Source organism: Lycorma delicatula, chromosome 10 (genome assembly GCF_047948215.1).
Source record: "Lycorma delicatula isolate Av1 chromosome 10, ASM4794821v1, whole genome shotgun sequence".
In the NCBI taxonomy this organism is placed as follows: Eukaryota; Metazoa; Arthropoda; class Insecta; order Hemiptera; family Fulgoridae; genus Lycorma; species Lycorma delicatula.
In genome coordinates, this window is record NC_134464.1 from 8611744 (window position 1) to 8630501 (window position 18758).

The 18758-nt window shown below is 29.4% G+C and overlaps 1 protein-coding gene across 1 annotated transcript in view; it reads right to left on the minus strand.

The window, feature by feature from the left end:
• Positions 1–5793: 5793 nt before the first annotated feature.
• Positions 5794–18758, minus strand: part of LOC142331555 (insulin receptor-like) — a 746136-nt gene continuing 733171 nt past the window's right edge. Inside the window, exons 5-6 of the mRNA XM_075377541.1 lie at positions 17547–17694; positions 5794–9068 (exon numbers count right to left, since the gene is read on the minus strand). Of these exons, the coding sequence (XP_075233656.1) occupies positions 5964–9068; positions 17547–17694 (3253 nt within the window). The 3' untranslated portion in view covers positions 5794–5963. The remainder of the gene's footprint in view (positions 9069–17546; positions 17695–18758) is intronic.

Sequence of the window (18758 nt, forward strand, 5' to 3'; positions counted from 1 at the left end):
AATTAAATTAGCAGAGTTGCATTGTAAATTGGAATTTCTTAAATACCTTTTCTATCTTTTAATATATTATCCATTCTTTTGTAATGTATTTATAATTCTAGCTTATAACTTGCAATAAAAAATTATTCTTTATCAGTGATTTCTGGTGTACATAGAATGAACATATAACATATATTTATGTAAATTATATAAGTAAATAGAAAATATTAACATTTTATTGTGATCCTTCCAATTACAGACTGATGTATCTGATTACACCCATAATTACTACATCTTATTATTTTTAATGAGGGTGAATTTTATAGCACATGAAACAATGCCCAGTCTGGCTGAAATTCAATTCAAGAAACTTCTGGATGAAAGGCAGAGTTGGTACTACTCTACTTCAGAGGTCACTGATATTATATAATAATATTATAATATATAATATGTATATTATATTAAAATGATTTCTCTGTAATTTAAATTTTAGTTAATATCTTAATGAAAAGAAATACATTTTAGTAACTGAATGCAGCATTTTAATAATTACAAGTAATATAAATTACATCTGACAATTAAATATTTGAGAAAAAATTAAATTTGGTAAAAAAAAATTTAAGAGAATCTGAATCAACTGATAAAACTAAAACTTAAAAAGGATATTTAAGTCATTTTTAGATAAAGTTTTATATTTATAATAAATTATAGAAATTACATTTTGGATTTATATTTTTCAATAAAATACAAAATAAAATAACATTATATAGCATTTACTTCTTTATGGGTTGAACCGTTAAAGATGACACTACTCTACTACATTCAATTTTATGTTTGCAGAAGATAATAAGAATTATGTATACAAAGTATTCACTAAGGAACCTTATTGTATCAGCATGATTACAGTATTTTACTCTTATTGTAGATGTTACCTACAGTTTCTACACTCTGGCAATACAATGAAGTACATATACTGTAACAAAACACTATTTTATTACTCTCATTATACAGTGCTGTATAAAACATTTTTGATTACAGGAAGCTAAATATGTTTTATCAATATATGTATTTTTTATTTATATATGGAGTTGGAGGAAAAGTTTTTTAAGCTCGAGGTTTTTTAAGTATTATTGCTTTATAATCGCTTTATGATATGCTTTAGGATTGCATAACTCTGGTAATATTAATCAAATTTGGCAACACTTGCATGTTTTTGAAAGGTGACATATCATTAAATATTTTGGAAAGGTTGTGATTATATTAATTTATTTATTTAAAAGTAATTGTGTTTATATATATATATATATATATATATATATATATAGTTAAAATAAACATATATATATGTTTATTTATATGACAATTTATATTTTCAATACAGAATGTGTTGACAATAATGAAAATAAAGAAGAAATTTGATAAATTTTGAAATTTTAATACAAAAAGGGGAAGAATGAGACTCAGGTTGATAAAAAAAATTGTAAACTTTATGAATATGATACATGAGGCACAAAACTGGTTTAAGCATTTCAATCTGGAAATTTTGATGTCAATGATGCACTTACTGTATTTGGCCAGTGACTGAAAAATTCAATGAAAGCATGCTAAAAGTTGAGTGAAATTGGCAGGTTAGCAGTCATGATATCTATCATTAATGAACTAAACCTTGACCTCAAAACAGTTTTAAACTATTTGAAGAAGGGTGGATCCAAAAAAATCTTGATGTTGGGTGTCACATGGATTTAACAATGAAAAATTTAATGAATCGAATTTCCATCTATGAGTCGTTTCAAAAACAGAATATCAGACCATTTTTTCAAGCAAGATGAAGCTTTGCAAATGGTGGTTAAGCCAGGATTAATAACAAGAAAAGTGTGATGTAGTGTGTGTCTGTGTCTCTCTCTCTCTCTCTCTCTCTCTCTCTCTCTCTCTCTCTCTCTCTCTCTCTCTCTCTCTCTCTCTGTGTGTGTGTGTGTGTATGTGTGTGTGTGTGTGTGTGTGTGTGTGTGTGTGTGTGTGTGCGTGTGTGTGTGTGTGTGTGTGTGTGTGTGTGTGTGTGTGTGTGTGTGTGTGTGTGTGTGTGTGTGTGTGTGTGTGATCTGAAAGGAATTGTTCAGTATTAGTTGTTGCCACCCAATCGAAAGATTGATTCTAACCACTACTGCCAGCAACTGGAAAGATTACACCAAGCAACCAAGATAAAGCAATCAGAATTGATTGATAAGAAAGGTGTCATCTTGTATCATGACAGTGCCAGACCCCATACATCTTTGTGTTCCCATCTACATCTTTGGTAACCCATTTTTAATGGGTTACCAAACCATTAAAAATGGTTTTGGGAAAGCTTGCCTGCAAAGTTTTGATGATAAATTAACTATGTAGTCCTAAACTTGTCAGATTACTATGTGTTTTGGGCTCAACAGAATGCTCTTAGTGGTTTTAGTAAGTTTCAAAAGCCTGTGAAAATCACTAATCACAATTTTTTCCCATATTTAAGTACAAAATTATAAATGGAACATGGTTTTGCCTCAAAAAACAAAAAAGATGATCAATAAAAATGGCATGTATTTGGTTTAATAAACTTCATTTGAAATATAACAGAAACCTTATTTTAATTTTTCATGAAAAAAAAATATGAAGAAACTTTTTCCCAACCAATTTAAGTATATAATAAATAGTTTGAAATAAACAGACACATAAATGCAATATAAATAAATTAAAAAATACAATCAAATAAAAGATATTGTAAAATTAACTACATTAGATGACAGACTGAACGGATGTCAAGTAGAATTGCTTGATAACAAAAAAATATAACTAATAAATTAGGTGATGATTGTATGCCCAGTTGACTAATATGTTAAATATCTGTTACAAGATATTTTTGAACAATTAAGACTAAAAAAATATTGTAAGATAAAAATGAAAACTGTGACAATGTTTTCATTTTTAGTTATTAATTCTGAAGTTCATACAATTTGTTCTATTTTATTGAAGTTTGACATAAATATCAAGAGTTTTTAAATCTACAAAGTGTTCTACATAACAACACTAAAAACTGATTTACAATTTCTGTTGTGTCAATAATTACCCTTAAGTATTCCAGATTTATCTGAAGTGCTTTATTTAGAATTTTAAATTTAAAAAAATAATTAAAATGAAAAACATGTAAGTATGATGTAAAATTTTTCATATCGGAGTGTACTGCTGAACTGTCAAGGAAAGTCACACAACATGAAAGTAATATATATGTCTTTAAATACTTAATAAATTACATTCATCACTAAAATGATGTATTGCAATCTAAAAATAGTAACTTGTAACTTGATTTTAAAGATATTAACAGTAATTTATTAACTTAATTTCTTAATATTATTAATTCAATTAAACTGTTATAAAATTGTAAAAAAATTTGGTATTGTCTATGTGTATACAGTGAGTTTTAAAATAAATAACTAAGAGTATACAATTCTCTGAGAAGATCTGGAACCAGCAAGAATACACATAAAAATTTAAAATACACTATTTAGTAAAACAGGATTAAAAATATCAGTTAATGGAAAAAAAAAATTAAAACGCATGAAAATACATACAAACAGGAATAGAAAAAGTAGAAACAGTTAAATGATTCAGTTACCTACAGGGAACATATACAGAAAAATGGATTAGAAGAGTTGGAAATACAAGAGACGGTTTCAAAAAATAGAAAACATAGAATAAAAAAATAAGTATAATAAAAAAGGCTTATCATAAAACCAGAAAATCTGATATTATAATACAGTATTAAAACCAGAGAATTTATGCTTAAACATAAGCATAAATATTAAAATAAGCACTGAGTGAGTGCTTAAACATGAACACAAATATGGAATATAAAAAAAAGGAAAGGAGAATAATTAGAAAAATATTAAGTCCCATAAGGGATAGTAACACATCTAAACGTAGAAATAACAATGAAATATATCAAAATGCAGAGAATTAATGCAATAAAAAAGTAAAAACATTAATGTTCTTTGGTTATCTTACTAGAATGACTAAAAACAAGTTAACTAAGCAAATATTTGATTCTTTCTATAATAGGAAAACAGAAATAAACTGGATTAAAAAAGTTGGGGCTTAAAATTTAACAATAAAAAAGATATTAAAATTAAAGAAACCCTTTAAAATCAAAATTATGATGTAGAGGATTTCTAAGAATAAGAATAAAAGAAAATCTGAAAATGAAATAATCAGAGAATATAACGAACAACATGCATAGAGAATGAAGGGGTACTAGGAAGAGAGAAAACAGGAAAGGAGAAAGACGAGATGAAAGTTGGAAGTTCCCAAAATCAAAAAAAAATAATAAAAAATAAAACAAAATCAATTTATAACATTTTGTATGTATGTATGTATATAAAACTTTGTTTTGAATTGCAGAAACACAATATGATTATTATTTCCAATTTGTGTAGTTTAAAGAACTTCTAAAGAGTTTTTAAAAAATAAACTTTTTATATATGTTGATGATATTTGTGTAAAAAAAACAATCAACTCATTGTTTTTTTTTATGACATTGTGGTCTCTTTATATTTTAATGAAATTTATGAGTTAGTACTTGGTTAGTTAATATGAAAAGCAAATAATATGAACAATAAATATTGACATTTTGTTTCATGATTTTTGTTGATGAAAAAAGAGAAGTAAACATTTTTATTATAAATTTCTTCAAAAATTATTAAAAAAAAAATTAAAAATTTTAGAAACTGCAGGGAAAACAGATTTTCAATACAAGGCCTCATTTGAGAAGGATCATGTGTTAATTTATGCAACTGAAGAAGTTCAACCTAGGAGAGGTGGTACTTTGTTATTATCAAACTAATCCTATTTTTTTTTTCACAATTTCATTGTAAGCTTTCAACAATTAAATTTATTTTTAAAATACTATAATCAGATTTATGTTGATCTAAGCATTCAAATAATATCATTCTTCGTATGAAATATTAATTAATTATACACTGTGAAATGCATGAATTTAATAAAAAATATCCTAGATGATTAAAAAAAAATTTAACTTTCATAATTATAAAGAATGCTTTTTGCCAGTTCAAAAACAAGTGTAAATCAAAACTGTTATTTGTTATCTCAATCATTATTCTTTTTGTAGACGCTTAAAGTTTATATTTAACATTTTCTCTATTCACAAATGTAATAAATAAATTAAGGTGAAAAACAAATATTACTTTATCCAATTTATGCAGAAATAATTGCAGATACCAAAAATTTTTAATTTTAATTTTATAAAGCTATAACAATTTTAACTGAAGAATTAGTGGTCTGTTCACACTTTAGTAATATTTTCTATTTATTTATATATTTTGAAATATGACATTTAAAATGTTTAGAATTAAAAAAAAATATAAGTTTTAAAATACATGCTTAAGTTTGTATATACATATCAAAATGGTAAACTATTTTACGTTGATATTAAACCTTGCATTACCAAAACTAAATACTTGACAATGCAAGATTGCTATATATAAAAATTGTGATCACCAAACAATCCTAAGATCCAAAAAATTACTTAAAAAATATTGTTAACCCTCTACACTCAATAAAGATACATGAAAAATGATGATAAAACAAAGTTTAAGATTAATCATAGAAAATAATTGAATGTAATCTTAAGTATAAAATTAATCTTAATTAATTAATAAATTGTGTTTAATGATGAATCATTAACATTACATTTTTAAAATTAAATAATTCAATTATTTTTTAGAAGCATTACAAAAGTTTAAGGTTTTTGATATCAGTCTTTTATTTAACTGGAGTTTGAATACATTATAAAAAAAGAATCTATAAATAATTATAAAGAAAGTCATTTATAAAACAAACCTTGTCCATTAGCAATCCACATTAGCTTGTACTAAGAATTCCAAGGTAAATATTTGGTTTATTTTGTAAAATTATTTTTTTGTTACTTCCTGAAGAGATAGGAGGAGTTAAAGGAGAAGGTGAAAATGAAGAGGTACTGAATTCAGTCTTACTTCTTGATGGACACTTCTTGGAAAAACTGAAAATTTTTGTTCAGATTTACTCAGCTTCAATAACTGACGAGCTTCTGTGGCCTCAGCACTATGATAATATGAAACACGTGCAAACTGTTCATTTGTATGAGATTTCAACTGATCAACAATTTGAAAAAACGTCGGACGGTTTTTAGGTTTCCATCGCCAACAAGCAACCATAATCGGTTTTAAAGCTTCAGGTGAAAACAATGGAGGTTCTAATTTGTTTCCATTTATTACAAATTGTAAAACTTGTTCGTTTGCCAAACCTTGATAAGGTTGTTCTGCAAGATTTGCCATTTCCCATAATACAACACCATAACTCCATACATCTGACTGACTCGTAAAAACACCATCATTTAAACTTTCTGGAGCCATCCAACGGATCGGTAATAATCCTTTATTACCTTTTCTATAATAATCAGTTTCGTAAATATCTCTCGTCATACCGAAATCACCAACTTTAACGGTTAAATCTTCAGCAACCATACAATTTCTTGCGGCTAGATCACGATGGATAAATTTTTTTGCTTCTAAATATGCCATACCATCAGCAATTTGTGCAGCCATTAATAAAATTATTTTCCTAGGCGGTGGAGGATGATTGCAACTTTCCCTAGCCTTTCGTAAATAAGATTTTAAATCACCAAGCGCCATTAATTCCATTACGACTAATGGCGGTGTACCTTTACTAACGACACCTAACAACCTTACAACATGATGCGCTTTATGGAATGATTTCATAACAGCTGCTTCATTTAAAAATTCATAATAATCATGTTCCGTGGCAGAATCATTAACAGTTTTAATCGCACAACTGATGTTGTCCGGCTTTAAAATACCTTCATATACCATACCGAATGTTCCTTGACCTAATTCATTTAAAATTTGAACATCACTACGTGGTATTTCCCATTCATCTTCGACATATTTAACACTTGAATATTCTGGGTTAACAGTAGCGATGAGTGTTAAACTCGGATTCTGTGCTAATGATTTCTTACGCCAGTAAATGGTAAATGCAATAATACATATTGCCGTCATAATTATAATAATTAAAAATGATACAATTATTTCACCCGATATAATAAAATCTTCTTTTATTTGAAAGTGAACTAATTCTGTAAATTTACCTTCATCAGCCATAGATACAGCCTGAACTCTGAAAGAGTATTTTCCAGGTAAAAGATTTTGGATTTTATATCCATAACCTTTTTTTTTATTCATATTATATTCTTCTGGCGTAATGCAATCTAATGTCCGTTTTGAATTACTGATGTCAGTTCTCCTGTATTCAATAAAGTAATTAACAACTAGACCATTAGGGTTTGATGGCTTTGTCCATGATATTTCAACAGTTTTATTGTTTACATTATGGGTAACCGGTTTGGGTATAATATCTGCTTCAGGTTTTTTTTGTGTACGTATTGTTATAATTGATGCATCACTACATCGATTAACTAATTTCTTTGATGTAGTTGATTCTTCTATATCAATTTTACGACAAGCATGGACTTCAAATGAATATTCAGTAAAATGAAATAAATTATCAATTTTTATGGTCGTTAAATTTGTATGGCGTACAAAATTTTTAATACGTTCAAATTCATCATATTCAATGTAATTAGAATTATGGTAATAAGGCCCTAAAGTGTCTCCGACCAATTCATCTTCCTTAATTTTTGGAAATTTATTAGCAATCTTTTGTGAAAAATTTGGTTTATCATCATGGTTTTCAAAATCATTACTTCCAAAAGGATCGTGATTTGAATTTATAATACCTGTATGAAGCATAGTATATGCATACTTTTCACAATTTTGTAAATCATTTACACTAAATATCTGATTACTTTTACTATAATTAATTGTACAAAATTCTTTTAAAGAATCTTTATCTTTAAAATTCGTAAATTTTTCATTGCACGAACAGTTACCACTATCATAACTTTTAGATAAAATAAGCGGTAAAACCGTTGTTGTTGCAAGTGAATGAGAAAATTCCATCGGTGTCATACAAAAATTGCGTTCAAGTAAAAATTTTTCATCAATATTTTGTCTAAAACCAATGATAATATATTTTTCAAGTTTACCATTTAATTCTGATGGTGGTTGCCAGTTTAATGTAATTTCTGAACTCGATGATGAATAACCTTGTAAATCATTTGGAAAAGTTGGTTTTGATGGTAATGTTCGTACATACTGTAAATCACTCTGCCCGCCTTCTTGTTTAACGGTATATGTTTTTACATAAAATGCATACTGTGTATCAGGTTTAAGTCCTGTCAATATATGATATCTTCCGTCATAAAATTTATTTTCTGGTGGAAGATCTTTTGTTTTCCACCCATTATCGCCACACTGGTCAGGTTCATCAAAGGTCATATTTTTTTCTGGGGATTCGATGTAGTAAACAATATAACGAAGTAATGAAGGATGCAATGATATATTCTGAGGTCTATCGATAACTATAATGATGTTCTGATTGTGTCGTTTTACAACACGGACAGTCAAATTAAAAGATCTACAGGCATACTGATCCCCGTTCGATTCGCTATATAAATCAATTATCTTATGATTTGAATTATTTAATCTGTTAACAAAATTATTTATTTCTGACATACAAAGTTTTGGATTATAATGGAAAAATAATCCACCGTTTAGTATTTGAATGGTCGAACCACTGGGTCTTGAATCCCAATCCCATAGTTCTTGTAAATTTTCATTTTCTAAAATCACTAAGGCATTATTTTTATTGTCTAAACTATTCCCATGTATAACATGAAGATTTTTGAAAAAATTTAATGAAGTTATTGGATAACTACGAGCAATTTTTAAGTAACCTTTTATTTCTTCAACCGAACTAAGTCCATTTTCAAGTTCTTGCTGAATAGTTTTGTGTTTCCCACTTTTTATACTTATTTCTAATGAACCATTAATATAAGTGCAACCACGGAATCTTGCAGCATCTGATATTGAATTTATTCCTCCTGATGGACATTCTTTACAATGCTTCTGGCACTTGATACATCCAGAAGCATCCTAAAAAAAAATTAAAAATGTGTTAAATAACAATTACAAATATTAAACAAGAGTTAACTTAATACAGAACAAATTTTCGTTGTACAGAGGGAAAAAAATCATCAAAAACTGCTTTTTGCATATTCATTCCTTTTACAATTCTAAACAACATACTAAAAGAACCAACCAATTGGGTAGAAGCTTTGCCCGTCATAAGTTGAAAATCTTGTATTTTACTTTTTTTGAAAATAGTGATTTTTGCAGGCTAGCAATTTTACCAAAAAATTAAAAAGTACATTATTTACTATGAAAGAGGTGTAAGGTTACCACAACCTTTTCCATTGAACAAAATATGGGGGTATCATGTAATATCAACATTAGGCCATGAGATTCCTTTTGGGACTAGGGCAGTTGTAGAACACAAAGACTGTATACAGCATCTCATTTTGCATGTTTCTCTATATACACATATTCATTATATTCTAACTTAGAAATTGATTGACTTAGCTTCCTGTTACGTTAACTTTTAATGGAGTTAATAATTTTATAATTCTTAGGAACTAAATGTAATGTTGTAATGCTTGAATTTGAGTTTTTTAAATTTATTAATAAAAAGTTAGTTATAACTTTTTAAGCTACAGAAAGTTGTTGAATTACATGTTACAAACAACATTACACCAAATTTGGAAGAAAGTCTGCTCAGTGATTCCAAGAGTGCATAGTCATTATGTTCATTTTTCTATTATCAGAACTGATTTTTTTATGCAACATAAATTAAAAAGTGACATTTTTCTTTCAGTTTTATTTAATAGTTATTATTATATGGTTTATCTCAGTTCATTTTATATTTTTCACATATCATAATTTCCTTCAATATTTTTGTTGTACAGTAGTTTTTATTCTGTAAAGAGACTGCATTTTAGTAAAATTTATTTCTGCAAATAATTATTAGTTGATAAAGTTTACTGTGTTTTTATGCAGGTACTTTATTTATTTGTAAAATTAGAGCAGTACGTATTTCAGCTAACAGGAATTAAGCATACATAAATAAAGGAGCATACATAAATAAAAACCAATCCCGTAACAACTAACCAGTAAGAATCTCATAGCAAAAATTATGAGCAATTTTAAGTAAGAAATCATATAATTACATTTAATTAATAAAAAAGATACTAATATCTGCAATTTATATAGTATTTATGTAATATATTATATTCCTACTGTATGAAACTAATACAGAAAAAATATGATATTACATAGTTGAAGACCATGAGATCTCACATCCTAGTACTATAAAAATCAATTATATTACTTTCTTAAAATAATAAAAAGAATTAAAAAAAATATTAAGTTAGTCGTTAACTAATATCAAACATGTAACACAGAAGATACTTAATATTAAGTAATGTTGAAATTGGCCTGGTAGCATAGAATAAAATGTTATAGGAGAATTTAAGTCACATGAAATAGCAATACTATTGGTTGGCTATTTCTAGACCTTCTCAAAGACTTGCTTTACATAACTGTGCCAGTTACTTTATGTTAGTCAAAGCTTCAAAAAGATTGAAGCTCTACATTAGAAATGCAATTACGAAAAAAATGGTTTTTACACAGGTAATATAGGTTGCTCGGCATCCAGTGCATTTTAAATGGAGTTGGAGCAACCTGAAGTTAAAGAAAAGATAAGTATTGGCCCAAGAAAGTATAAATGAACTTTCTTGCAATCTGAAGTTAGCAGAGGTGACAAAATCAGTGCCAGCTTGGAATAGATGCCATAGAATGATTTGATTCTAATTTTTTACACATTTGTAAGTTATATTGCTAAATGAAAATATAAAATATATACAAGAATTCTAAAGACATATTACAATATAAAAATTACATATCTAAGCAGCCCAATTATTTCCAAATAAGAGTATAACATACACTGAACCAGCAGACTGGTCAAATATAGTCAAAAGGCCTGTGTGTTCTCAGTTGAAAACAAATCGAGTAATGATATGGGTTACTTGGTTGATTACATTTTTTTCCATAGGGATCCTATATTAATATAACACATATTGCCTTTATTCTACAACATATTCTACAGCATGAATTCAGTATGATACAAAACACTATTAAGAATTAAAAATAAGTTGTGATACATTTTTTGTTCATCACATCTCTTTTGTTAAGATCTAGTATATAAATGGCTTGCAAAAACATTAGCTCAATATAAATATATTTAGGCGTAGAGAAAAGAATGTAATATGTATGTAGAAAAGAATGTAATACTGAAATATAAAAGAAACTTCATGTAGTCGGAAAATGATCAAATTAATGTTTAAGCTTGACAGAATGTGTTTTGATTTCATTTCTTGTATAGAGTTGAAGATCTATGTGGAGTTAATAAAAATTATCTTATATTGAAATAAAAATGAAACTATGTAGAAGGAAAATGATAGAATGAAAGTATACACTTGACAAAATGTGTTTTGATTTCATTTTTTGCAGAGTTGAAGATGGTATTGTCCGTAGAGCTCCATGTGTATAAAGCCATACTAAATAATCTTCTTAGTAAAAAAATTTTTTCCTTTGTCTTTAGTCATTTGACTGGTTTGATGCAGCTCTCCAAGATTCCCCATCTAGTGCTAGTCGTTTCATTTCAGTATACCCTCTACATCCTACATCCCTAACAATTTATTTTACATATTCCAAACGTGGCCTGCCTACACAATTTTTTTTCCCTTCTACCTGTCCTTCCAATATTAAAGCGACTATTCCAGGATGCCTTAGTATGTGGCCTATAAGTCTGTCTCTTCTTTTAACTATATTTTTCCAAATGCTTCTTTCTTCATCTATTTGCCGCAATACCTCTTCATTTGTCACTTTATCCACCCATCTGATTTTTAACATTCTCCTATAGCACCACATTTCAAAAGCTTCTAATCTTTTCTTCTCAGATACTCTGATTGTCCAAGTTTCACTTCCATATAAAGCGACACTCCAAACATACACTTTCAAAAATCTTTTCCTGACATTTAAATTAATTTTTGATGTAAACAAATTATATTTCTGACTGAAGGCTCGTTTAGCTTGTGCTATTCGGCATTTTATATCGCTCCTGCTTCGTCCATCTTTAGTAATTCTACCTCCCAAATAACAAAATTCTTCTACCTCCATAATCTTTTCTCCTCCTATTTTCACATTCAGTGGCCCATCTTTGTTATTTCTAGTACATTTCATTACTTTTGTTTTCTTCTTGTTTATTTTCATGCGATAGTTCTTGCGTAGGACTTCATCTATGCCGTTCATTGTTTCTTCTAAATCCTTTTTACTCTTGGCTAGAATTACTATATCATTAGCAAATCGTAGCATCTTTATCTTTTCACCTTGTACTGTTACTCCGAATCTAAATTGTTCTTTAACATCATTAACTGCTAGATATGTGTAAAGATTAAAAAGTAATGGAGATAGGGAACTTTTTTGTCAGACTCCCTTTCTTATTACGGCTTCTTTCTTATGTTCTTCAATTGTTACTGTTGCTGTTTGGTTCCTGTACATGTTAGCAATTGTTCTTCTATCTCTGTATTTGAACCCTAATTTTTTTAAAATGCTGAACATTTTATTCCAGTCTACGTTATCGAATGCCTTTTCTAGGTCTATAAACGCCAAGTATGTCGGTTTGTTTTTCTTTAATCTTCCTTCTACTATTAATCTGAGGCCTAAAATTGGTTCCCTTGTCCCTATACTTTTCCTGAAACCAAATTGGTCTTCTCCTAACACTTCTTCCACTCTCCTCTCAATTCTTCTGTATAGAATTCTAGTTAAGATTTTTGATGCACGACTAATTAAACTAATTGTTCTGTATTCTTCACATTTATCTGCCCCTGCTTTCTTTGGTATCATTACTATAACACTTTTTTTGAAGTCTGATGGAAATTCCCCTTTTTCATAAATATTACACACCAGTTTGTATAATCTATCAATCGCTTCCTCACCTGCACTGCGCAGTAATTCTACAGGTATTCCGTCTATTCCAGGAGCTTTTCTGCCATTTAAATTTTTTAATGCTCTCTTAAATTCAGATCTCAGTATTGTTTCTCCCATTTCATCCTCCTCAACTTCCTCTTCTTCCTCTATAACACCATTTTCTAATTCATTTCTTCCGTATAACTCTTCAATATATTCCACCCATCTATTGACTTTACCTTTCGTATTATATATTGGTGTACCATCTTTGTTTAACACATTATTAGATTTTAATTTATGTACCCCAAAATTTTCCTTAACTTTCCTGTACGCTCCGTCTATTTTACCAATGTTCATTTCTCTTTCCACTTCTGAACACTTTTCTTTAATCCACTCTTCTTTTGCCAGTTTGCACTTCCTGTTTATAGCATTTCTTAATTGCCGATTGTTCCTTTTACTTTCTTCATCACTAGCATTCTTATATTTTCTATGTTCATCCATCAGCTGCAATATATCGTCTGAAACCCAAGGTTTTCGACCAGTTCTCTTTATTCCGCCTAAGTTTGCTTCTGCTGATTTAAGAATTTCCTTTTTAACATTCTTCCATTCTTCTTCTACATTTTCTACCTTATCTTTTTTACTCAGACCTCTTGCGATGTCCTCCTCAAAAATCTTCTTTACCTCTTCTTCCTCAAGCTTCTCTAAATTCCACCGATTCATCTGACACCTTTTCTTCAGGTTTTTAAACCCCAATCTACATTTCATTATCACCAAATTATGGTAGCTATCAATGTCTGCTCCAGGGTAAGTTTTGCAGTCAACGAGTTGATTTCTAAATCTTTGCTTAACCATGATATAATCTATCTGATACCTTGCAGTATCGCCTGGCTTTTTCCAAGTGTATATTCTTCTATTATGATTTTTAAATTGGGTGTTGGCAATTACTAAATTATACTTCATGCAAACTCTATAAGTCGGTCCCCTCTTTCATTCCTTTTGCCCAGCCCGTATTCACCCACTATATTTCCTTCCTTGCCTTTTCCAATGCTTGCATTCCAATCTCCAACTATTATTAAATTTTCATCTCCTTTTACGTGTTTAATTGCTTCATCAATCTCTTCGTATACGCACTCTACATGATCATCATGGGCGCTTGTAGGCATATAGATGTTAACAATCGTTGTCGGTTTAGGTTTTGATGTTATCCTTATTACAATGATTCTATCGCTATGCGTCTTGAAATACTCCACTCTCCTCCCTATCTTCTTGTTCATCACGAAACCTACTGCTGCCTGCCCATTATTTGACGCTGAGTTAATTACTCTAAAATCACCTGTCCAAAAGTCGCCTTCCTCTTCCCACCGAACCTCACTAATTCCTACTATATCCACCTTTACCCTATCCATTTCCCTTTTTAAGTTTTCTACCCTACCAACCTTTTTTAAGCTTCTAACATTCCACGCTCCGACTCGTAGAATGTTATTTTTTAACTTTCTGGTGACCCCTTCCTTAGTAGTCCCCACCCGGAGATCCGACCGGGGGACTATTTTACCTCCGAAATATTTTACCAAGGAAGGTGCCTCCATTATTGCTATGTGAAAATGCAGAGAGCCACATTTTCTTGGAAAAAAAACAGCTGTAGTTTTCCATTGCTTTCAGCTGCGCAGTACTCAGAGGACTGAGTGATGCTGATATGGCCGTTTAAGTCATTGTGACTCACGCCCCTAACAACTACTGAAAGAGCTGTTGCCCTCTTTCAGGAATCATTCCTTAGTCTGACTCTCAACAGATACCTCTCCGATATGGTTGCACCTTCGGTCCAGCTACTCTGTATCCCTGTGCACTCAAGCCCCCTCACCAACGGCAAGGTCTCATGATTCATAGAGGGTAAAAAAAAATTAATCACTAATTTTGAAAATAAATTTAGAGACAAATTTCTGTTTTGGAAAAGTGTGGTTGCATGTGTGAACAGTGTTCATAAATAAATCGTGAAAAATATGGGATATTTGGGATGTGTTTTCATTTCATTTTTTTTTTTAAATGCAATGTACTGTAATCAGAGTGATTATATTTTTTTTTCATGTGGCTTTGTTTTTTATGTCAACGTATTCGTCCCATTCATTAAGAAGAAGCACAAAGAGTGATCTGGTACACCGTATGAATCATCACAGTTCATACTCACCCATTATTGACAATTTTATTTACAATATATATCAAAATATTTTGCACATATTAAAAAATTCATTTTTTTTTCATAACTAGTGTTTCTTAACAAAATGTGGTTTCTAGTATAAATATAGTAAAAGTCATCAATGACTGTGAACGCAGAGTTTTAATTGATAAACTATGTTACTGTGTTAAAATAAACAACAGGTTTGTTAACACTGAAGGAAATCTATGCATTAAAAAAAGTGGAGATGTTAAAATTTTATTCCGGGCACTTTGCTATGAAACTATGAGAATATAGACTAGTAAGGTTTACCCAAGTTTGTGGTAACAGAGATCCACCTTACATTATTACATGTACAGAAGTCATCCAGCATGTTGTAGTTATAAAGAAGATACTGGAATTGAAATACAGGATGATTAAAAATGAAATACACACTTTCAATAGCTTATAAAAAATTAAACTGGTGTATGTGAATATAGTAAATGATATGGTTTTACAGGAATTGTTTTTACGTTTATGTTGATATATCTGCTCTGCTGCTATTGTCACTGATTGATATGTCATGCTACCAGTCTGGAAAGATGGCCGCTACTGCAGTAGAGAAAGCTTTTTGTGTGCTTGAATTAGCCAAAACAAATTTTGTTATTGTTGTGCAGCGATGTTTCAGAAAAACATATAGTAAATCACCACCAACAAAAAAATCAATCTACAATTGGAATAAACAGTTTCAAAATACAGGGTGTCTGTGTAAAAAGAAAACTGCTGGAAGATCTCCTGTTTCAGAAGAACAAATTGATCATGTTGGTGATGTAGCCGCGGCAAATTGACTAATCAGCAAGCAAGTTTAGAATTGCAAATCCCTTGACCAAATGTGTGGAAAATTCTGTGAAAATGTCATAAACATTTTTATGTGGAGTTGCAGGAATGTGTTGAAAATGACGATAGCTTTTTTCATCCCCTAATTCTCAGTGATGAATGCACGTTTCAAATTAGTGGAAAAGTTACGACATAACGTAAGAATATGGGGTACAGAAAACCCAAGAGAAAGTTTAAGTGGTGATTCCCCTAAAGTGAACCTGTTTTGTGCTGTATCTCACGAAAGGATTTACGGGGCCTCCTTTTTTCACAAAGTGACAGTAACTAGAGTAATTTACCTAGGCATGTTAAGTGACTCCTCAGTTTGAAGAAGATGAAAAACTTTGTTTTTGTAAAAGATGAAGCTTCATCTCACTGGCATTTACAGGCCAGAAATTATCTGGATGAACACCTTCCCAGACAATGGATTGACCGTGAGGAAAACATCGTGTTTAAGCACTGGCCACCACGTAGTGCAGATTCAAAACTTTGTGACTACTTTTTATTGGGTTGTGTAAAAGACAAAGTTTTTGTACCACCCTTCCTGTTAATATCAACTTAAAACAACACATCGCAAATGCTATTGCAACCATTGACTGGCATATGCTTGCACGAGTTTGGGACAAATTCGATGACTGTATTGATATCTGTCATGTTACAAACGATGCACACATTGAACATTTATAAATAAAAAGATTCTTCTATATAATCATGTACATAATCATCTCAACTCTTAAAAAATACATTTTTAATAAGCTATTGAAAGTGTATATTTTATTTGTAATCACTCTGTAAAATAAAACTGATTTTGAGGTGACAAAACGGTTAATTTTTGATTTAGTAAAACAATCTAATTTGGGAAAAAGATGTTCTGAAAACAAACCAACAATTTTCTTTGGTTAAAATAATTTTTTTTTCTGTTTGATGATTATTTCACCAACCAAAAAATTGAAGATTGTGTATAGGAATATGGAATGGAAATTTTGTAATGTATGAAGAATTTCACACCTGATTACGATTTGAACCCAGGACAATTTATAAAACAATGTTTATTTTGAAAAAAGCAATTTTCTTCATTTTTAATTGCTTTTTAAATTTAATTTTTAAAATGTATATTGTATTAAAGTGAACCAGTTGACTGAGTGAATAATATATGTGGTCAACACACAGGACTGTTAAAAACTAACATGGCTGTAACTAGTATTGGTTGGGCAATATTAAATAAACAAATTTGTTGTATCATATCACAAATAATTTGTATATCTATTTTCTTACTTGTTAGCTAATCTATGTTATGATTTATCAGTAGAAGGTAATGTAATGATAAAAGAAACTTATAGATTAAAGTTTAAAACTATAAGTCACTTTTCTGATGTTTCCTTGAAATTAGACATTGAAACAGCAAACATATTTACTGATCTTGATTATGTACACTATTTATAGGTTTCATTTCATTTAACTATAACAGTTTTATTAAATAGACTAGATTTAACAAATCATTTTTAAATAAGTAATCGCATTACCTTTTCATAACCAGGAGGGCATTCATGCACACAACTATCATTAAAAACCCAAAAATTAACTTTTTCGTCGATATCTGCAAGTGGATTTTGAAGAGTCTCATTAACACATTCTTTGGCAGTAATGCATCTCCGATTAAAATATTTGTAGCTGTAAAAAGAGGATTAAAGCATAAATTATTTTTAGTTCATTAAATTATTTATATTATAGATAGATTAATAAATAAAAAATTTGTCAGAGTTATTTACTTTTAGGACACCTGATAGTTATGCCTTGTTGTGTTTTACAGAGTAATTAAAACCGCTGAGTACACAAATATTTTAGTACATACTACAATGAATGTACAGGATGTTGTTTTACTGATACAACCAAGGTTGCACTTTTCAATATACTATTTGTCAAAACACATTGCTAAACCAGCTGTTTGGAGAACTGTAAATTGTAAGCAGAAAGGTGTGTGGCAAATATTTAACCTATCTCTTTTACATTTTAATTTTTAAATTGTGAAGCAAAGAAAATTCAAAAGAAGACTTTGAGAGTAAAAAACAGTCCAAAACAAAAAAATAACGTTAAGATTTAGTGAAAAAAAGAGTATTAGAAGAAGTAATAATTGGTAAAATTTATTGCCACAGAAGACAGGAGGAATCCAAATAAAGAGTAAAAGAGGCAAAGAAATGCGACAGAAAGAAGGATAATGTGAAAATTGAAGTTAAATATTACAATTTTAGAAATCCATGAAATTTATCATTGAGGTAGTAAAATTACAAATTATTCTTCGGAGAGAAATTCTTGAAAAAATGTGGTACATTTGGTAGCAAAAACACGCATGTAATAAGGAAGACAGAAAAAAATGAGGCTTTTGAAATATATTATAACAACATAATGCTGAAAATTTAGTGGCATAATAAATTATAAAATGACATTTTACAATGAACTGGGACGAAGAATGATACATTTTTTAACAGAAATTAATAAAAAAGACAGAAGGTTGATCACCTTTTAAGGCATCCAGAGCTTATAGGCATCGAAATTGTTTTTATAATGAAGTACGGACAATAAAAACAACAAAGAAAGATAAAGATTATACGAAATAGAAAGTTGAGGATATAGGATATAGGATGAAAGAGATATGTTGAGGCTAAGCAATCAGCAAAAAATTAATCTAAAAAAAAAAAATTGTTTATTTGTAATGATTTTACACATGTTTTAATTAA